The sequence below is a fragment of the Panthera tigris genome, chromosome C1, assembly GCF_018350195.1.
Source record: "Panthera tigris isolate Pti1 chromosome C1, P.tigris_Pti1_mat1.1, whole genome shotgun sequence".
Taxonomy (NCBI): Eukaryota; Metazoa; Chordata; class Mammalia; order Carnivora; family Felidae; genus Panthera; species Panthera tigris.
Genome location: NC_056667.1, coordinates 37,118,692 through 37,141,901, shown reverse-complemented (window position 1 = coordinate 37,141,901; position 23,210 = coordinate 37,118,692). Strand labels below are relative to the sequence as shown.

Sequence of the window (23,210 nt, the reverse complement as noted above, 5' to 3'; positions counted from 1 at the left end):
TTTCTCATGTATTCTCCTGTATGCCAGGTAATATGCTAAAGACTAGAGATATGGTGGTATTAAAAACAGATACAGATTTCTTCCCTCGTGAAATTTATAGTCCAGTGATGAAGTGTTGAATGTTCTCCATATTACTGGAGTCACATGCTCTACTGACTGAGCCAGCCAGATACCCCTACAAATGTTATTTTAACTTGCCCTAGTGGTTAATTTGTCCTTTTCTCAACGTTTTGAATATAACCTTAACCTGTCTTTGGGCCCCTTTATAATACTGTTTAGTATCTTGCATGCAAAACAGGAGGTGTAAGGTTCATTATAGGTTATTGCGGTGATTGAGAAAATGGCTTGACTTTTTTTATACGATTCATTCATCACTTGATTCTGTAGGTGGAAATTAACTATGATACAATTTTAAAATAATTGCCAACTATACCAATTATTTATAGAGGTCACAACATAATAGTTGTGAGCTCAGTTTATGGTGTAAGATATCTGCATTCAAATCCTGGTTCTATACATCATTATTCAATCTGTAAAATGGGAATTATGACTGAATCTGTATTAGTTTCTGGTTGCTGCTCTAAGAAATTACCACAAACTTGCCAACTTAAAAACAATACAGATTTATTATTTTCCAGTTTGGAAGGTCAGAAGTCTGAGATGGTCTTTGAGGCTAAAGTCAAAGTGGTGAGAGGGCTGCATTCCTTCTGGAAGCTTTAGTAGAGAATCCATCTTATTCCCTTTTCCACCTTCTAGAGGCCATGCGCATCACTTGTCTGGTGGCCCCTTACTCTGTCTTCAAAGTTAGCAGTATAACATCTTCAGATCTCTCTCTGACTTCTTCTATCCTCACATCTTCTTCTCTGACTCTGACCCATTTGCCTCCATTGTATAAGGGCCCTTGTGATTACATTGAGCCTACCTGGGTAATCTAGGATAATCTTCATATCTCAAGATCCTTAACTTAATCACATCTGCAAACTTCCTTTTCCCAAGTGCGGTAAACATAGTTACAGGTTTTGAAGATTAGACATACCTGAGGTGTGCTCTCTCCATCTTTGGGCATTTTAACTTATCCTGGGAATAGGTTAGATCACCAGAAACCTATGTTCTTTCAGGTTTTCAGGAATACCGTCACTGTCTTTTTAAGTCTTTATTCAAGATTTTATGGATTATTTATGGAAGAAAAAGCCAAATTTAGGAGACACTTATAATTTCTTTTTTTTGTCTTCATTTTTTTCTTAAAGTTATTTACTTACTTTTGAAAGAGAGATTGAGAGCATAAGTTGGGGAGGGACACACAGAAAAGGGGAGACAGAATCTGAAGCAGGCTTCAGGGTCTGAGCTGTCGGAGCAGAGCCCCATGCAGGGCTCAAATTCACAAACCATGAGATCGTGACTGGAGCTGAAGTCGGACACTTAACAGACTGAGCCACCCCAGTGCCCCAATTTCTTTAACATTGTTTTTGAAAACTTTGCCAGTTTTCAACTCTGATCAGAGCTTTAGGAATGATCATTTTTAGATTTTAGGAAAATGTTCATCTCACCTAAAGAACTGATGATATAGTTATACAACATAAAGTTTTTTCTTTTTGCCTTGGGTCCTACAAAAGCTCAGAAATGGATTTTATTGCTCAATGTCAGAAATTTTATGTGTGTTTACATGTTTGTGTTACCACAAGTAAATATGTAGCAAATATTAATTCCTTGCCACAAACTCAGGTTTTCAAAAATGTTAACTTTTTTCTTTTTAAAAGTAATTGAACTTAATTTCTAATTTGACCACCCAATTGGTTATAGAAACCAAATTTCAGTAATTCAAATTCTGTTTGTCTTCTTTCCTCTGAGGTTATATGCAATTTGGAGGAATTAATGCTGTGCCAGTAGTAGTGTGGGGTGACATGATTATCATCCATCCAAGCTGCCATCTGCTGAGATGTTTTCATTTGCGTCTGGTCTTTGGCAGTAGGTTTGTGCAGGCTTCTGCTGTGACCTCCTTACTCTAGTCAGGTCGTTGGTTCTCTGTCATGTCTGTGCTACCCTGAGGCACAGGGGATACAATAATATTCTCCACGTCATCTTGGGTGTAGGGGGAGAACTTTATGGGACTGAGTGCAGACCCTGCTGCTTAAACACACCATGCAGACATTTGGATTATTTCATTGCAGCACCTTGGTGCAGAAAGAACTCTGTGTTTGCTTCTCCAGACCACCAGGGTTTAGGCAAAGGTCTCTTCTGCTGTCAGACCTCCTACCTGGGGGCTTCTTTGTGCTCCCTGACCAGAGAGACAGGATGTAGGACACTTTCTAGGGATTCCATCAATGTCTGTGCTCTTTTAGCTTCCTTCTGGCTTTTCTCTTCCCTGAACTCATCCTATTGAGACTTTATCTAGGATGCAAAAAAATCTGATGCATATAGTCTTCCAGATTTTATTTTAAACTCTAATTTTGGCTTTTGAAACTCAGTACTCAAAATCGTGTCTGTGTTCTATTGGGGCAGGCGGCTGTGACCCAATGACTACAACTGACTCAGTAGGAGGAGGCACCTCCTCCAAGCTCTCCCATCACAGCTATCAGTACGCAGGAAAGTGTAGTAGTTCTCTCTTAAGTTCCCTTTTTAACACAGTGTTTAATGCAGTGAGTGTACAGCTCTGTCACCAGATTATAATTCTTTTTTTTAATTTGAGAGAGAGACTGTGCACACGTGCGCAGGGGAAGGACAAAGAATTTCAAGCAGGTGCCACACTCAGCACCGAGCCTGACAAGGGGCTCAGTCCCACGACCCTGAGATCATGACCTGAATCAAAACCAAGAATCAGATGCTCAACCAATGGAGCCACCCAGGCGCCCCTAAAGTTTTGCTATGGCAAGCCCTATGCCTTATTTATAACTACATTCCTCAAAGTGTTAATCGGAAGATGCTCAGTAACTGTTGATACATATATATTTAAAAAAATTTTTTAATGTTTATTTATTTTTGAGAGAGACAGAGCGCCAGCAGGGGAGGGGCAGAGAGAGAGGGAGACACAGAATCCAAATCAGGCTCCAGGCTCTGAGCTGTCCGCACAGAGCCTGACGCAGGGCTCAAACCCACAAACTGTAAGATTATGACCTGAGCTGAAGACAGATGCGTAACTGACTGAGCCACCCAGGTGCCCCTGATATTTTGTAAACTTCCCGCGATCAGGCAAAGAGAGGTAGTTTATTAAGCATGAATCTGACTGCACCAGCTTTCCTAGGCAGCTAACACTGGCCCGAAAAAAAATAATTTGTGGTTGTCAAATACTAAATTAAATGATCCAGATACTACTATGGTTTATTAAAGGACTTTATTCACTTTCAAAAAGAAAGAACAAATGAACAAATAAGATTACTGAAGACTTTTCTTTATTCCCTTCTATTTTTTAGGTCTTCCCAAAAGTTATCTCCAGGGAAGATGCCAATAAATGATCATGACTCTGGTGTTGAAGATGAAGATTTTTCTCCAAGACCAATTCCTAGTCCTCATCCTGTGAGTCAGAAGGTATCACTGATCTTATAAAGAGCCCACCTATTGTTTAGAAACCGAAAATCTCTTCATGTTAAAGCATTCAATAATATTACCTGAAACTTATTTAATTTTTATTCTAAGATGTATCTAGCTATATATCAATGTGGCTATATCTATATATATAGATACAGATATTTCTCACAAGTATGTGTAATTATTGTATGCGATATATATACATATGTGTGTACATATTGTAATAAGTACCTTTTATTACTACTTCCAGAGAATACTGAGGCACAGATTGGTTAAGTACCTGCCCAGTATTAAACAACTAGTAAGTAGTAAAATTGGAATTCAGTAAAGCTAGTAGTTCAGGAGGTTTGGTTTCAGAACCTGGTGCTTTTAAAAAACCCATGTAGGCTCAACATTCTGTACTACTACCAGAACTTGACAGTGATTCTTATTAACCAAATCTGAGAAAACATGATACTTGATTTTGGAGATTGCTAATCTGTCATAATTTTTTGATTATAGAATTGTTGTGCCTTAATTGGACTAATTACTTATTAGAAGAAAGTAGGTGAGGGACAGAAAGAAAGGGAGAGAGAGAATCCCAAGCAGGCCCTGCACTATCAGTGCAGAGCCCGGCATAGGGCTGGATTGCATGAACTCTGTGATCTTGACCTGAGGCGAAAAAAAGTCGGGGGCGCCAGGGTGGGCTCAGTCAGTTAAGACACTGACTTCGGCTCAGGTTATGATCTCATGGTTCGTTAGTTTAAGCTCCATGTGGGACTCTGTGTGGACAGCTCAGAACCTGGAGCCTGCTTTGGATTCTGTGTCTCCCTCTCTCCCTGCCCTCCCCTGCCCATGCGTGCGCTTTCTCTCTCTCTCTCTCTCTCTCTCTCTCTCTCTCTCTCTCTCTCTCTCCCTCTCTCCCCCCCCCCCCCCTTTATAAAAAATAAATAAACGTTAGGGGCGCCTGGGTGGCTCAGTCAGTTAAACATCTGACTTTGGCTCGGATCATGATCTCATGGTTTGTGGGCTCGAGCTCCGCATCAGGCTCTGCACTGACAGGTTGGAGCCTGGAGCCTGCTTCACATTCTGTGTCTCCCTCTCTCTCTGACCCCCCCTCCCCCACTTTGTGCACTCTGTCTCTTTCTCTCAAGAACAAATAAATGAACATGATTTTAAGAATAATAAATAAGGGCGCCTGGGTGGCTCAGTTGGTTAAGCGGCCGACTTCGGCTCAAGTCATGATCTCATGGTCCGTGAGTTCGAGCCCCGCATCGGGCTCTGTCCTGACAGCTCAGAGCCTGGAGCCTGTTTCAGATTCTGTGTCTCCCTCTCTCTGACCCTCCCCCGTTCATGCTCTGTCTCTGTCTCAAAAATAAATAAACGTTAAAAAAAAAATCATTAAAAAAATAATAATAATAAATAAATAAACATTAAAACATTAAAAAAAGAGAGAAAGAGTTGTACACTTAACCAACAGCCATCCAGGTGCCCCAGGAATGGGAAAGATTTTTAAAAATTACTATCAAATTATAACCAAATTTACCACAGCGAGTATTGTTTACTTTTTTCTGCTCTTCCAATAACTAGTTGGTATTGATAAAAAGAACAGTGAATAATTTTACTTAGTAGAAAAATATTCTGGAATATTTATTGAAAGATCTTTTATCACCTAAGATACAGAAACATTATTTGCTACTAGATCTATTAAAGCATTCTGCCAGCAATAATTTTTTTTATGGGGAGAGGGTAAAAAAAAATCTATTATAAAAACAGTTTCCCATATTGTGTTATGTGATTTAAGCAACAATAATCAGTGTTCCAATAAAAGGAATTCCATTGTTAAGTAAGTTTGTTAGGGCAGGGACCTTGTTTATTTTCCTCACAGTTACATTCCTAGTGCTGGCACGTAGAAGATGCCCAGAAAATATGTGTCAACTGTCTAAATAAAGAATAAACACTTTTTAATAAGTAACTGGATATAATTTGGAAAATATTAGTGTGAAGAAAGTGAGGCATCCTAAAAAATACTTTCCTTCTTTCATTTATTTCCCATTTATAGATTTCTAAGATCCAACCATCAGTTCCTGAACTTTCGCTTGTGTTGGATGGCAATTTCTTAGAATCAAATCCTCTTCCTAAGCCATTGGAAATGGTGAATAATGAAAACCCTTCTTTGTTGATTAACCACTCTGAACACTTGGATCCATTGCAACCCCAGCTTTACGATGACGAACACAACCTAGAAGCTAAAGCTGGAGAGCCTTCCTTGAGAGGGTTACCAAATCAGTTAACCCAGAGCACTGTTCCTTTAAGACATGGCGAAGTAAGACAATCATCTACCTGTAAAAAAGGGAACCCCCATAACAGGAACAGTGGTAAACCATCTTCTCTTAATGGGCCATCTCCTGATACAAATTTACACAAAGAAGAATATCTTATAGGATCCTCCACATTTAATTCCAAGCAGTCTTCTCTTGCCTCACAGACCCACCCACACAATTTTGTTTTTTCATCCTGTAATTCAGGAAGACCAATGGAACTTCAGATACCTACTCCACCACCACCATCTTACTATTCTACAAATGTCTGCAGTTGTTGTCAGCATCATGGCCATATTCAGTATAGTCCAGTAAATTCTTGGCAAGGAATGAATACAGTGGGGTCCATTCAAGACCTCCAGTCTGAAGCCCTTCACAAACATTCGTTATTTCACCCAGGTGGATGTCCAGCTCTGTACTCTAATGCATTCTGTGCTTCAAGTAGTCCTATAGCCTTGAGACCCCAGGGAAGCACGGGTGGTTGCCTTCCCCACAGCACTGTGGAACCATCGCCTGTGGCAAGACTGCCTTCACACGTGGACGCATGTAACCCACGGCCCTGTGCAGTGTGCACACACACACCCAAGACCGGGCCAGATAATGGAATGATGGGACTGTCTCCGGATGCATATAGGTTCCTCACAGAACAGGACAGACAGCTGAGACTGCTTCAGGCACAGGTTTGCAAGCTTTCTTACTTCTTCTAAGTTCTTGGTATTAATATGATTACTTAAAAATAACTGGCAATTCTTCAGTAATTACATTTTATGGAGTAAAACTGTAGAATATCAGGGGTGCCCAGGTGGCTCCATTGGTTGAGTGTCTGACTCTTGATTTCTGCTCAGGTCAGTCTCCTGATTCGTAAGTAACTTAGAGCCCCCCCATTGGGGTCTGTGCTGATGGCTCAGAGCCTGCTTGAAATTCTCTTTCTTCTCTCTCTTTGCCCCTCCCCTGCTTGCTCTCTCTGTCTTTCAAAATAAATAAACATTAAAAAAAATTGTAGAATATCAGAACTAGAAGGAAACTTGGAAAGTGGATTCTAGTTCCTGTTGTTTTACAGATAAATGCAAAAGGGATTAGAGAGAGTATACTTTAGACAATGACACATTGCTAGTTAGGAGTAGAACCAGGAGTAGAAAGCAGGCCTTTTCTTCTCTGCCTGGTGTGTATCCTAACCTACAATATAACTGCATTTTTCTTTTCATTTGTTGCCTCTAACAGAAAGTCTATGTAATTTACTAGACCTTGGTATACCACTAGATATAAAGCCTGCACAATGGATTCTGATGCGTCTCTAACTTGTCAACCCTGTAGTATGTTTAATAAGTTTCAGCCAGTGTACCTTTCAAGAGTAGTTCTGGAACATCTTCTGTGTATCTATACTAGATGGATTTCATTCATTATATTATGAAATGCTTCCTTTCTTCAGGCATTTATGGCAGTTTTTAGTCTTTTAATTATATTACACCATTCAGTTTTGTGCCGTTTTTTTTTTTTTTTTTTCCTTTCCTTACTGGCACCTTTCTTCCACGTATGTACCCCAAATCCCCTACCATCTTCCTTCCCGTTCCCATGAGTATGAATGAAAACAACCTGAAATATATTCTTCTATACTTCTTCCATCATCCTATAACTATGCAAATATATGTATAATCGGCATTATATGCATGTATGATTTTTTAACATCTTTGTTTTGTAAAGTTGTTTTGCATTTTGCAAAAACAAAAAAAGGTAATGATATATAAAAAATTCTGCTTAAGGATACCTGGCTAGCTCAGTCAGAAGAGCATGGGACTCTTGATTTCAGGGTCATGAGTTCATGCCCCACATTGGGTGTAGAGATTACTTAGATAAGTAAACTTAAAAATAAATATATAAATAGGGGTGTCTGGGTGGCTGAGCTGGTTAAAAGACTCTTGATTTTGGCTCAGTTCATGATCTTTCATTTCTGAGGCCAAACCCTGTGTTGGGCTCCATTCTGGCAGTGTGGGGCCTGCTTGGGGTTCTCTCTCTCTCTCTCTCTCTCTCTCTCTCTCTCTGTCCTTTCCCCCCCCTTGCATGCTTGTGCATGTGCTCTCTCTCTCTCAAAGTAAACTTTTTAAAATAAATAAAATACAAATAAATAAAAATGCTGCTTAAAAATGGTATAGATGAGACACTTGAGAAAAATGTAGTTTTGCTGTTTTTTAAACCTAGGTAAATTCTCTGAAATTGTAAAATATAAGCTTGATTTTTATAAATCCTTACAGATATTTGGCAGAAATTTTAATGTAGCTAAATGTTTCAGCTTGAGATTCTCCCTTTCTCTCTTTCTTTCTCTCTTTTCACCCCTTTCCCCTGCTCGCACGCTCTCTCTTAAATAAAAAATGAGTATCAGTCATAAGTAGAAATTGTTTTAATTTGCACTATATTATTATAATCAAGATTGATCATTTTATTATTTATTGGCTATTTTTTCTTTGTATAAAGTCTGTCATTTACCCATTTTAGGTTTTTTTCTAATTAAATTTTTAAGAGCTCATTGTATATTGAGGAAATTGATTTTTTATCATATGTATGTGGTAAGCATTTCTTACAGTTTGTGTTAAATGTTTTGTGTTTTAACCATTTGTTTGTACAGAATAGTCCAGTTTAGATATAATTAGATTTATCATTTTCTTTTTGGGTGTTAATTATGTTTAGAAAGCCCTTTTCTCTTCCAGATTGTAAAAAATATATTCTTCATCTTCTCTCCCCCTTCAGAATTATATTTTTTGCTTTATTTTGATATGTGAGATAAGAGATTTTTCCCTTTTTAATAATCAGATAACTGGCCTCATATATTTATTGAATAATGGATCTTTTGTTAATGATTGGAGATGTATTTTTTTATAATAGAAGTACCATGTATTTGTATCTATTTCTGTACCATATTCTCCATTGATTTGCCTGTCTATTCCAGCACCAGTACTATTTAGTTAATTACTATAGCTTTATTATCAAGCTTGTGTGATTCTTGTGATTCTTGTGTGATTTCTCTAAACCTCACTCTTCTCATCTGTGAATTGGGAGCAGTGATTGCTATTACATGTAGATTTGATGGTTAAATGAGTTTATGTGTGTGTGTGTATGTACGTGTATCAAGTGGTTAGTGTAGGATCTGACTGCAATCAGCAGTCAAAAAGTTAAAACTATTTTATTTGTCTCTTAATCCTTACGACTACTTTAGCTTTAGGTGATATTGAAGCTCATAGTGGTTAAAAAGCTTATCCAAAAGATAGCAGAGTAGGATTTAAACTTACATCATGACACCAAAGTCTATGCTACAAACCACTATAAGTACATAGGCTATTTTGTATTATTAATGCAGGCTGTATTTCTACCTATCTTGATAATTTGTGGATAAGTTATATTTTCTTATATTAGTAAAGTTAATTTGCTGAAATAAGTGAGACGAATTAAACACATTAGTGTAATTTACAGGGAAGTAGAAAATCACAGTGTTTAAAAAGTGAGGCTCTTCCACTCCTAAGTATATACCCAAGAGAAATGAAAAAATATGAGCACATAAAATCTTACAGACAAATGTTCATAGTAACATTATAATAGCTAAAAGTGAAAGCAGCTCAATGCCCATCAACTGATGAATGGATAAACACACTGTGACATATCCACACACAGAATATTATTCAGCCACAAGGTATTGGTAGATACAACAACATGGATGAACTTTGAAAATGTTATACTAAGTAAAAGAAGCAAAATACAAGGCCACATATTATGTGGTTTCATTTATATCAGATGTTTAGAATAGGCAAATATGTGGAGACAGAAAAGTAAATTAGTGGTTGCCAGAGGCTAGGGATGGGCAATAGAGAGTGACTGCTAATGGTTACAGAGTTTTTTCAGGGGATTGATGAAAATGTTCTAGAATTAGATGGTGGTGATGGTTGCAAACTTGTGGTGGCTTTACTAAAAAATACTGAATTGTATACTTTAAAGGGATGAGTTTTAAATGGTATGTGAATTCTATTTCAGTTTTAAAAGGAGTAAAGAAAACTTGGTGTTTGAACCTTAGCATTGCTACTTATTAGTTACATGTTCTGAGCAAGTGACTTTATTTTTAATTTCTCAAGTTTTTTATCTGTAAAGTGTGTTTAATAGTAGCACATTCTTGAGATGCATGGGTGGCTCAGTTAAGCATCCGACTCTTGGTTTCGGCCCAGGTTGTGATCTCACAGTTTTGTGGGTTTGAGCCCTGTGTCAGGCTTGTCTCTCTGCCTCTCCCCCACTTGTGCTGCTTTGTCTCTCTCAAAATAAGTAAACTTAAAATAGTAGTACGTTCTTGGGGCACCTGGGTGGCTCAGTCAGTTAAGTGTCCAACTCTTGGTTTCAGCTCAAGTCATGATCTCATGGTTCATGAATTCGAGCCCTGTGTTGGGTTCTGTGCTGACAGTGTGGAGCCTGCTTGGGATTCTCTTTCTCCTTTTCTCTCTGCCCTTCCCCTTCTCATGTGAGCACTCTCTCTCTCAAAATAAATAAACTTAAAAAAAAACTGTCATTTAAAAAATAGTAGTACATTCTTCATGGGATGGTTGTATTAATCTTACATAAACACTCTTAATACAGTATCTTGTAAACAGGAAACAGTAAGTGTTCACTACTGTTATTAATAATTTCAGTTGTGAGGTGCCTGAGTGGCTCAGTCTGTTAAGCATCCAACTTTGGCTCAGGTCGTGGTCTCGCAGTTCGTGGCTTCGAGCCCCGCATTGGGCTTGCTGTTGGCAGTGCACAGCCTGCTTTGGATCCTCTGTCCCCTCTCTTTCTGCCTCTTCCCCCTTGCACTCTCTCAAAAATAAATAAACATTAAAAAAAACTAATAATTCCAGTTTAGCACAGCCAAACATGGGCTATTCTGGTTAACCTTTATAAGAAGAACCTTGTGTAAAAATGTTGAATATTTGGTTAAGTGTAGCTCTTATCTTACTTTTGATTTGTAGGTGGAATAGGAATGAAATTTTTATTATTTATTTATTTAAATGTTTATTTTTGAGACAGTGAAAGAGTGGGAAGGGGCAGAGAGAGAGGGAGACCCAGAATCCGAAGCAGGCTCCAGGCTCCAAGCTGTCAGCACAGAGCCTGATGCAGGACTTGAACTCATGAACCATGAGATCACGACCTGAGCCGAAGCTGGACCCTCAATTGACTAAGCGAACCAGGCACTCTTGAAATATTTATTTGAAGTCCTAACATTTAGGCTTTTTTACACAAGTTTAAAGTTATGAATGTCAATCTAAATACCTTCATGTTTTTACTTTTTTTGGTTTATTAATTTTTTTTTTTTTTTTTTTTAAGTAATCTCTGCACCCAGCATGGGGCTTGAACTCACAACCCCGAGATCAAGAGACACATGCTCTTCCGACTGAGCCAGCCAGGTGCCCCTGTGTTTCACTTTTAAATTTATGCTTAGCCATGGGACACCTGGCTGGCTCAGTCAGTAGAGCATGCAACTCTTGATCTTGGGGTTATAAGTTTAAGCCCCACGTTGGGCCTGGAGTTTACTTTAAAAGAAATAATAAAAGTGTGCCTGAGTGGCTCAGTGGGTTGAGTGTCCAACCCTTGATTTTGGGTCAAGGCATGATCCTCACGGTCATGAGATCGAGCCCCATGTTGGGCTCCTCGCTAGGAGTGGAGCCTGCTTAAGATTCTCTCCTGTTCCTTCTGCCCCTGCCCTGCTTGCTCACACTCACTCTCAAAAACTAAAATAAATAAATAAATAAATAGTAAAATAAAATAAAATTTACATTTAGCCCACTTAAGTGGGTCTTAATAATGAAGGATAGTGATTTCTGCATTGAATAAGTTTTATGGTATGATCTAACTGAAATGTGAAAAAAATCTAGTTAAAAGCCACTTATTTGTAATTGGGACACTTTGTAATTCATTTTTAAACTCCACTGCAATTTGGTGATTACTTCCATGGCCAGTTTAAAATGTGTTGTTAATTGATACAGATTCAGCGTTTATTGGAGGCACAGTCTCTGCAGCCCTGTTCCCCTAAGACAACCTCTGTTGAAAACACGGCACAAGCAGCAAGACAGATGGAGCTGGTTTCCATGGAAGCACAGTCTTCTCCTGGCTTGCACATGAGAAAAAGTGTGAGCATTGCTGTGAGCACAGGTAATTGTTTTTTTTATTTGGAAGGAATTTTAAAAAATGCTTTTCATGTCTACTTTTAAAATTTTGATGTTGAAATTGGTGCATGGTACAAATAGAACCAAAACCAGGGTGATGAGAGTTATCACTTATTTAAGTCTTTGTGTAATTTTACTCTTCATGAAAGAGAACTGTATTTGAAAACAAATGTGAAACCACATGACATCATACATAGTATTTGATACATTCCTAGGCTGGACCCAATTCTTGTAAGAAAAATCATCTGTGATTTGAGGGATCAGGGAAAGTTTTTTTCATCTATGCGGTGTTACTGACTCTGGGCCTTGAAGGGTATGTAGGATTTTAGTAGGTGGAATTGAGAGATGGCGGAATAGGGTGGGTAGAGAAAATAGTATGGGCACAGTGAGAAAACACAGGCTCTGAATTGTCTAGTACTGTAATATTTTATGGAGAGCCTTTATTACATCTTTTAAAAAGGAAAGTCTCCTTTATTTGGTATACATCATTGAAGGTCTTTTTAAAAAATCAATTAATAATGTAAATGATGTATATTTCTTTGCTTGCATGTTTGCTCATCACCAGACCCTTTGAGATCTTTAAGAATGTCTTCAAGAGTGTCCCCAAGATCTAGCAAGATGCCTATTAGTACATAGAGTGATGGTGACAATAATGAAGAGAAAGAGTTGTGCAGGGTGTTAATAAGATTTGGTAACTAATTGGATGTGGCAGTGGAGGAGGTGTAGGATTCAAAAGTACTCCTGCTAATTGCAGTGTAATACCCTGGTTTGGATCCTGGAACAGAAAAAGGACATTAGTGGAAAAATTGGTGAAATTCAAATAAAATCTGGAGATTTTTGTCATGCACCAACGTTGGTTTCTTGATTTTGAAAAATGTGCCATAAGATGGCACAGGGGAAACTGGGTGAGGAGAGTGTACAGGAACTCTGTATTATCATCTCTATCAATCTAGACCTATTCTAATATTGAAAGTTTATTAAAGATGAAAATAAAAGTTATCCTAGGATTTTCAGCCTAGATGACCTAGGGAAGCAGGGAAGAGAGGATGAGTTCAGTGTAAATATCTGTTGCATTTGAGCTGCTTTTGGAAATGAAGATGGTGATACTCAAACATCAGAAGAGTGGAGGTGGGCTGATGACCTAAGACTTGGAAAAGTAGCAGATGCAGATTTGAGCTGGAAAGTAAAGATTTGAGAGGGAGAAAAAAGAAAGAAGGCAGATTTCTGTATTCTATTTCTGAACTCATTTGTTAACTATCCACGTGGAGGGGAGCACGGAGGGAGGGGAGCAAGAACCTCATGTACAGTAAGTCAGTTATTACTGAATATTAGTCAAGATTCTTTGGCTGCAAGTAATATAAACCACTTTGAAATAATTTAAGCAAGGAAGGGGAATTTACTGGAAGGATATGAGGATGTTTCATGAAAACCAAGGCCAAGAATGGGGCTGGACTTCAGGAAAAAACTAGAACTGGAAACTGGAATACCATTCGGACTGTTCAACTATTGTGTGTGGCTGATTTACTCATTCTTTCTTCACTGCTTTGCATCTTAAAATACAGCTCACCCAAAGCTCCAAAGGGTATGTGTTACACAAACCAGGTTACTGTCTTCAGTCTTGTTTCAAATTGCAGAGAACCTGAATGGCCTAGTTTGGATTAGGGTTTAATCCCTGGTTCAGCGGTAAGGGGGGTGAGAAGCACATAATAGGAACATGTCTTTTGGAGTCCTACCTTTGTTAATTGCAGGGGTGGTAGTCCCCAGAGAAAGTGTGTGTGTGTGTGTGTAATGTAGAGGGGTGGTGGACAAGGAGCTGCGGGTATCGTGAGCTAACCAAACGTACATAGATAGCAAACATCTATGTTTGCTCCTATAAAACTCTCTACTTACTATATTACAGTTGCTTCTCATCCATAAGCTTTGGGGATCTGAAACACTACCTTATTCACTACTGTATCTCATTAGTTAACATGATGCCTGAATCATGTGTGCTGAATAAGAGATCATTGAATGAAGTCATTTACATGTTTAAACTTACATTCTGAAATTATTTTCAAACTGCATAGATTCATATTCAGTAATTCAGCTTGGATGATCTAGGGTGGTTATTACTTATATGCAGAAAAATGCGTTATTAATAATTAGATGCGTTATTAATATTAATAATAATTATTTTAATATTTATTTAAATATTTAATATTTAATATTTATTTAATATTTAATATTTATTTAAATATTTAATATTATATAATATATAATAATAATAATAATATTAATGCGTTATTAATCATTAGAATAAGTGACTTTTAGAAACATGTTTCTTCTACAATGATACTTAGTTTCCTGAAGGTATATATTGATAAATATTCCAGAAGAGTAGCAGCACTCATGTAACTTTTTTATAATTGTCCTTTCTTAAGACAGGTTTTAATGTTTTATGAATACAAAATTAAATCATTCATTTATTAATTTTTTTTTTTTAATCGCCCAGGTTGACCCTCAAAGTAGAAACCATTTTGACTTGGATGTACTTTTTGATTTTAACTATTTCTTTAAGTCATTATGCATAGCAGTATTTCCCAAGTTGTGGAATGCATACCACTCAGATTCAAAAGATAATTTGGGATGGTTTAAAGATGAATGTTTTATATTTTGTAGATACATTTATTCTTAAGAGTATTGGAAAAATACAGCACATCAAATCTGTGGTTTCACAGAAATGGTGAAGCTAGGTAAAAATAAAGTGAGTTGATTTAAAGAAAAACAGTAAGCCATAAGAGTAAATGTAAATAGTTCTGCAAATAATTGTGCAAATGCTCCATAAAGTTTGGGAAACATTTGATTCTTAATACTTGCCTGATATGCCCCTGAGTAGTCTCATAAATAACCGTGTTTAAGGATAAAAATCACAGAGCCTAGGAATTTGTATTTATATTATTTTCCCTGGTTTTTCATAACAGCAGTTTTCAGTACACATACGTATACCCCAAATCATATTCAGAACCTTAATATGTAAAACACATCATTTGAGAGCCACACATCTTGAAGAGAGGGCCCAGAATGTCCCCTTTACCTTTGTGCACCAGTTTTCTGTCTTTTCACCTAACCTCTTTATGGCATTTCTGAAAAAAATATAATCTGAAGACATTTCTAGGTAATAGTGTTAAAATAATAGAGTTAGTCTTAGAGGTTTGTCAGAGGTTTATTTTTATAGTAGAATATTTGTTTCAGTATCTGGCTCATCATTTAACCTCTAGGTGCCAGCTTGTTTTGGAATGCAGCAGGCGATGGTCAAGAGCCTGAATCTCAGCTGAGGCAAGATGATACAAAGATTTCCAGTGAGGACATGAATTTTTCTGTTGATATTAATAATGGAGTCACAAGTCCTCCAGGTAGTGCATCTTCATTAAAAGCAGTTGATATTCCCAGCTTTGAAGAGAGCAACATTGCTGCGGAAGAAGAATTTAATCAGCCACTTTCTGTATCCAAGTAAGGTGTCTTCGATTCAGTATTCATCCTCCTGTTTTTCTTTTTAAATTCTAATATTCTTTTGGTGTTCTAACTCAGAAACTTTGTTTTGTAAATGGTATTTTCAGCTGTAGTGGCTCTCCTTAGATGGTTCTTATGTAATCGACAATTCTGACTCTTCTAGAACCATTCCCAGATGTCAATCTTTGGTTGTGTTACAATCTAGCTGAATCAGAACATCTGAAGAAAATTTCAGGAATACATATGCCTAGGCCTCACTGTAGATTCTGATAGCTAGATCCCAGATGGAGATGGGCCCTGAATTTTGTGAATTTTTAAAGATTCTGCATATTGCAAAAATTTATATATCTATGAATTTATTTTTGTAAGATACAGACTGGGTGTTTATATACGAAATGTTATCTGAGATTTACTTCAAAATAATCTGGTGGGAGATGAAATGGCTAAGGGGATAATTGGAATAAGATTGGTTGCAAGTCGCAAATATACAAAAGTTGCAAGTTGCAATATACAAAACTGTGTATAATAGTTTGTTATACTATTCTCTTGTGTTTGAAATTTTTCATTATGAATTTTTTTTTTTTTAATTAAACAAGGATTTCAAAGTAACTTAAGATCCTCAGGAAATTAGGAAACAAATTCAAATATCTTTGAGCTTCTGATATGTGCTGCCATAGAATGAAGCCCTAGAGATGAGCAGTAGGTCAGGAAAAGCTGCTAACTTAATGGAATGTTCATGACTTAAAAGAGACAAACAATAACCATATAAGTAACACATAATTTAATGTCATATAATGATTACTGCTCTGAAGAGAATAAACCAGGGAGGCGCCTGGGTGGCTCAGTTGGTTGAGCGTCTGACTCCTGTTTTCTGCTCAACTCATGATCTCACAGTTCATGAGATCAAGCCCTGCATCAGCCTTTGTGCTGACAGAGCAGAGCTTACTTAGGATTCTCTCTCCCCTCTCTCTCTGCCCCTCCCCCTGCTCATGCACATGCTCTCTCTCTCTCTCTCAAAATAAATAAATAAACATTAAAAAGAAAAAAAGAACCAGGGTTATTAAGTGGAGTGTGACTGGGATGGTGGCATGGGAGCGAGGGATATATTAAGTAGGGCATGGTGAAGGAAGCCTTTGCTGAGGGATAACATCTGAACAGTGCCTAATATGATGAGAAGGAGCCAGCCATGAGAACATCTGAAGAGTGTTCCAGGTGGAGGAAATAGCAAGTGTAGACCTTGAGGTATGCATGAGCTTGACTGTTCAAGAAACAATTAGGAAAGCCGTTGTGGCTATGATGGGGTTCTTGAGCAAACGGCTAAGAAAGAATTCTTGAGGCCTCTTTGGTGCAAAGGGGTGATTTAATTACAGCAGCAGGACAGAACCTGTGGGCAGAAAGAGCTGCACTGGGGTTGTGAGGAGTGACTGATTATATACTTTTAAGTTAGTGGGGTTAGGGATAGCGTAGTTTCTAAGGAATTTGAAACCAAGGCTTTCAGGACCTTGAGGGGCTAGCTACTGTTAAGACAAGGCTACTCTTATTTTTAGTCTTTAATAACACAAAAACATTAAGGAAGTAAGGCAGCCATGAGTTGCTTGAGGAAGGTCACACTCTGCAGGTTTCAGGTGTCTATCAGGGGCTGCAAGCTGTAAAGAGATTTAACTTATGTTACATTTCTCTTGCCTTTGTTTCTCTCATCAGCAGATATGGTGACCGAGGGAGAGAGAGCTTAGGAACTGTGGTCAGAGATACAGGCAGGAACCAAATTATGTGGGGGCTTTGCATTATGTAGAAAGGAGCTTTGAATTTACTCCATGCTTATTAAAGTCTGGGTGTATTTTAGACAATAGAGTAGTGTGATCTGATTTTTTTTTTTTTTTTTTTTTTTACTGTTTATTTATTTTTGAGAAACAGAGGGACAGAACTTGAGCAGGAGAGGGGCAGAGAGAGAGAGAGGGACACAGAATCTGAAGCAGCCTTCAGGCTCTGAGCTGTCAGCACAGAGCCCCATGCAGGACTTGAACCCACAAACTGCAAGATCATGACCTGAGCCGAAGTCAGACGCTTAACCGACTGAGCCACCCAGGCACCCCTGATTTTTCGTTTTTTAAATAGCTGTTTTGTGTCAATTGAACTAAAGGGGTTTAGAATGGAAGTAGGGAAACCAGTTAGTATAGTCAAGGCCAGAGGAGGTGAAGGCACTTGGACTTGTGGAAGTGCCCGAAGGGATCAGGTGTAGAATACATAGAGTGCATCTTGACAGTAGAGGAATGATGTAGGTGTAACACACCACATGCAACAGCAGTTAAAAGAGGTGAATTTGGTGGTGGGATGGCGTGGGGCAGACAGTTGGTTATTTTTTTAAATTATAAGCCTTGTGATAATATTTGACATTTTTAATTATTCTGATTACCATATTCTGTGTCTTTAGAACTTGACCTAGTGTATGGTTCCCCATGTTACCTACTTCATATGAGTTCTGTGATAGAAAGAGCAATTTAAGGTGAGCCCCGAGATAAATCCACATTTTATTTGGACTAATTATAGAAACAGAACAAAGGAATGAACTATGGTTATCCTTATTTCTCCTTCTGGACTTCTGTAAACTGCAGACTTCTTTTTAGCATTATGGGTGTCTTCCCCTGAAATAGTTTCTAAGTCAAAACTTTAAACATCTCCAATCCAATGTGGTTTTTAACTTTTGAAACATATCTCAGTTAATTAGTAGAATGTTAGTTAATTGCTTTTTCAGAGCAGTTAATCAGCTCTATTGATTCCAACACATAGCTAGATATAAATCTGATCTTTGTTCAGCATAATGTATTGATTTGGATTAAATACTGTCTCCATTATTGTCCATAGTGGCTTTGGTGCTTCTGTAGGATTCTTCCCAAACATGTGGTCTGATTCATGATGTGCTTCCCACTGCTAAGTGTTCATACATGGCACCTAGCCATCCGGGTTCCCTGTCCCCCTTGGATGTCTTCCTGGATCTCTCTTTCTGATGTTAAAGCAGTCTATGAGGGATAAATTTATTTGCCTTGAAGGAAAGTTGGTAATTAAAAGCTTTTTGCCGCTGAAGAGTAGTGGTATTTATAGACTTTCATGTGAAACAATCCTTATTTTTCTTTTAGAAGTTATACTTTGGGGGCACCTGAGTGACTCAGTCAGTGGCGCGTCCATCTTCAGCTCAGGTTGTAATCTCGCGGTTTGTGAGTTTGACCCTCACATCAGGCTCTGTGCTGTCAGTGCAGAGCCCACCTCGGATGTTCTGTCCCCCTCTCTCTGCCCCTGCCCCACTCGTACCCTCTCAAAAATAAATAGAACATTTTTAAAAATTCTTTGGGTATACCACTTGCTGTATTATTAGACTCATCTTTTATTTTTATTTTTATTTTTGTGTTTTGGAGAGAGGACAAAAGTGAGCAAGGGGCAGAGAGAGAGAGAGAGGGAGAGAAACGGGGCTCACCTGGAGCTTGTGTTGTTTTTTGGTTTTTGTTTTTTAACGTTTATTTATTAGAGGCAGAGAGAGACAGAGCATGAGCATGGGAGGGGCAGAGAGAGGAGGAGACACAGAATCTGAAGCAGGCTCCAGGCTCTGAGCTGTCAGCACAGAGCCTGACGTGGGGCTCAAACCCATGAACCACAAGATTGTGACCCGAGCTGAAGCCAGACACTTAACCGACTGAGCCACCCAGGAGCCCCCCCTTTTTCAAAATTTGTTTTAATATTAATTTATTTTTGAGAGGGAAAGAGAGAGAGAGTGTGTGTGTGCAAGTGGGGGAGAGACAGAGGGAGACACAGAATGCAAAGCAGGTTCCAGGCTCTGAGCTGTCAGCACAGAGCCTGATGCAGGTTTCAAACCCATAAACCATGAGGTCATGACCTAAGCTGAAGTCAGATGCTTAACCGACTGAGCCACCCAGGTGCTCCTTTTTTTTTCCCTAAACCTGGGGCTTGTGTTTTTACCGGAAGTGGGGCTTGTGCTCACCTGAAGCAGGGCTTGAGGTCACCCGATGTGGGGCTCAAGCTCATGAACTGTGAGATCGTGACCTGAGCTGAAGTCAGATGCTTAATGCCTGAGCCACTCAGGTGCCCTAGAGTCATCTTGTAAAATTTTGATTTGAGGTGCCTCACTATCTCAGTCGGTAGAGCATGTGATCTTGATCTCGGGGTTGTAAGTTGAAGCCCCACTTTGGGTATAGAGATTACTTAAAAATAAAATCTTTTAGGGGTGCCTGGAGGGCTCAGTCAGTTGAGCCTCCAACTCTTGATTTCAGCTCAGGTCATGATCCCAGGGTTGAAGGAGGGTTGAGGGATTGAGCCCAGGGTTATGGGATCAAGCCTGGAGTTGGGCGCCATACTGAGCATGGAGCCTGCTTAAGACTCTCTCACCCTCTCTCTTTGCTCCTCTCTCCTGCTTTCTCTCTCCCTCTGCCTTTGCCCCTCTCCCCAACTTGTGCATGAGTGCTCTCTCTCTCTTAAAATTAAAAAAAAAATTTTTTAATCTTTATTTTTAATTTTTTAGTTTCTTTACTTTGAGAGAGAGAAAGGCAAGTGGAGGAAAAACAGAGAGAGAGGGAGAGAGAATCCCAAGCAGGCTCTACACTGTCAGCACAGAACCCAAGGTGGGGCTTGAACTCATGAACCATGTGATCATGACTTGAGTTGAAATCAAGTCAGCTGCTTAACTGACTGAGCCACCCAGGTGCCCCAAAAATAAAACCTTAAAAAAAAAAAAAAGATAAATAAAATAAAATTTTGTTTTAATCTTAAATCTTTTGAGGTTAAAATCTTTAATGTTTTGGTTCTTTTCTTTTTCTTTTGTTTTTGCTTGCTATGTTAAACACTAAGACAGATACGCATATGTAGGTCTTTTTTTTTTTTTTTTTTTTAAATTTTAAGGAGAGGATGAATGAAGGAGAAGGGCGGGGGGGGGGGGAGAGAGAGAGAGAGAGAGAGAATATGAATCTCAAGCAGGCTCAGTGTGGAGCCCAACACAGGACTTGATCCCATGACCCTGGGATCATGACCTGAGCTGAAATCAAGAGTCCGATGTTCAACCGACTGAGCCACCCAGGTGCCCCTAAACAGATATTTTAAGATTCTTGAAAATGCAGTTTAGAAGAGTGATTATGATTAAGATCATGGGGTCAGGTGTCAGACTGCCTGGATTTGAATCACAGCAGTGTGACTGTAGGCAGGTTTCATAATTTATGGATGACTCAGTTTTCTCATCTGTAAATGGAGAGAATAAAAGCACCTATCTCATAGGGTTGTTGTAAGGATTAAATAAGTTAATATATGTAAAGCACTTAGAACAGTGCCTTAGTGCCTAATTACTTTTATCATCTAGCTAAAGATGGAGTAAGGCAAACTCAGTAACTGACATGGACTCTCCATAAAAATAAAGTGCTTTGCAACTGTTTGGATGATAAAAATCCTGCTCAGAACAAGTAATTTCCCAAAAAGCCATAAAATCTCTATAAAGACTAGATTTCTGCTTCTACATTTAAGAGGTTTGGTGTTTTCACTAAAGTGAAATTAGTTAACATGGTTGAAGAAAAAGGTTCAATCTGATGTTTGGGGAATAAGGGGAAAGCAACAAGAGATAAAGAGAACTAACACTTATGATTCGCCCACTATGATTGTCTGGTACTGTGCTAGGCACTTTGTATCTCCTTTAATCCTGTGTCATTTTTTTCAACCCAGGGAAGTGGATATCATTTTTCCCTTTTCATGGATGAGGAAACCGAGGCCCGGATTAAAAAATTTGCCCAAAGTATGATGAACACACAGATGACTGTATCATAAATGAGAATATATGTGACATAAAAGATAAAAGGAAGTGCTAATGGTGGCTAAAAGAAGCAAGAGAACATATCCAGTTAGGGTTTTAGAGGAAGCAGACTTTTAAGATGACCCTTCAAGAGCAGATAAGGGTTTGACAAGAGTGTGCCAACATAGATGCATTCAAGCAATAATTCTTGAGGCCGTGGCATTTGAAAGTACAGATAGATATCTGGGCCCTTCACCAGTTCAGCGTCTCTGAAGGGTGCGGGCCAAACAGTTGTGTTTTTAAAAACTTACTTATTTATTACTTAATACAAGTAATATTGCTGTGTTGCCAAGATTGAGAACTACTGCGCTGGGGACTTAAAATGTATGGGCTGAATTTAGAGTATTATTAGTTATCCATTTTGTTTAGAAGTAAAACAGGGGACATTGTGAGAAATTGGCTGAAAAGCCAAATTGGCTACCAAATTTTGGAGAGCTTTGATTGGCAGAATAAGAAATTGTATTTGTTTTAAGAAATCATTTAAGGTATTTGTTGTTTTGCTAAAAAATACGTTTACATAAAATTTACCATCTTAATGTTTAAAGGTACACTTGGGTAGTATTACGTATGTTTACATTGTTGTAAGACAGATCTCCAGACCTTTTTCGTCTTGTAAAGCCAAAACTCTATATCCGTTAAAGAACAACTCCCCTTTCTCCTCCCGCCTCAGCCCCTGGTAGTCATCATCATTCTACTTTCTATTTCTCTGAATTTGACTACTTTAGATTCCTTGTATAGGTGGAATCATACAGCATCTGTCTTTTTATGAGTGCCTTATTTGACTTCGCATAATGTCCTCAAGTTTCACTTATGTTGTAGCATGTGACAGGATTTCCTTCTTTCTAAAACTGAGTGATATTCCATTGTATGTATATACCACATTGTGTTTATCCATTCACACATCGATGAACATTTGGGTTACTTCTACCTTTTGGCTATTGTGAATAATGCTGTTGTGAACATAGGTATACAAACATCTCTTTGAGACCCTGTTTTCGATCCACCTGGATATATTCCCAAAAGTGAGATTGTCGGATCACAAGGTAGTTGTACTTTTAATTTTTTGAGGAACCTCCATACTGTTTTTCATTGTGGATGCAACCATTTTACAGACCTGTCAACAGTGCGAAGGGTTTTGTTGGCCAACACTTGCACTTGTTATTTTCTGGAGTTTTTTTTGATAGTGGTAGTCTTAATGGGTGTGAGGTAATATCTTATTGTTTTTGACTTGCACTTTTCTCTCATGATTACTGATGTTGAGCATCTCTTCATATACCTGTGGGCCATTTTATATCATCTTTGAGGAGAAATGCCCTTTGCCCATTTTAATTCGGTTGATTTTTTGTTGTTGAGTTAGAGTTCTTTATGTATTTTAGATATGAACCCCTCATCAGATGCATAATTTGCAAATAGTTCTCCCACTTAAGGTTTTTAAACATGTGCTTTTTTTCTGTGTATAAGATTTACCTGAAACTAATATACTGAAACTAATAATACATGAGACTAATATAACATTGTGTGTCAACTATACTAAAAAAAAAATTTTTTTTTAAGATTTAATTCTCGGTATTTAATTAATTAATTACACCAGATTTGAATACTAAAGGAAATTATACAACATAATTACACCGAAGTTCTTTTAAGTCTAGGATAAATTCACTGGTGTCTTTACTGGTTTAAATGTACTTTTATCTTGAGGAAGGGATGGAGTGGGTGACTTGGAGAGCTCCTTTCTGGTTTTAAGAACAGTGTGTCTTTGTGTCTGAGAAGCCAAATGGTGATTATAATAATCTCTATTTGTAAATTTTATTATTTGTTAAAATATTTGTGCCTTGTGGGGCGCCTGGGTGGCTCAGTCGGTTAAGCGGCCGACTTTGGCTCAGGTCA

General features: G+C 38.2%; 1 protein-coding gene across 7 annotated transcripts in view; it reads left to right on the top strand.

The window, feature by feature from the left end:
* Positions 1 to 23,210, top strand: part of STIL (STIL centriolar assembly protein) — a 77,406-nt gene that overhangs the window by 37,443 nt on the left and 16,753 nt on the right. For 6 of the 7 annotated variants that reach the window (XM_042997036.1, XM_007077236.3, XM_042997035.1 and 3 more), the window contains 4 exons: positions 3,408 to 3,522; positions 5,564 to 6,502; positions 11,816 to 11,981; positions 15,253 to 15,484. In XM_042997036.1, the coding sequence (XP_042852970.1) occupies positions 3,408 to 3,522; positions 5,564 to 6,502; positions 11,816 to 11,981; positions 15,253 to 15,484 (1,452 nt within the window). The remainder of the gene's footprint in view (positions 1 to 3,407; positions 3,523 to 5,563; positions 6,503 to 11,815; positions 11,982 to 15,252; positions 15,485 to 23,210) is intronic. The other variant, XM_042997039.1, reaches the window with a different exon arrangement.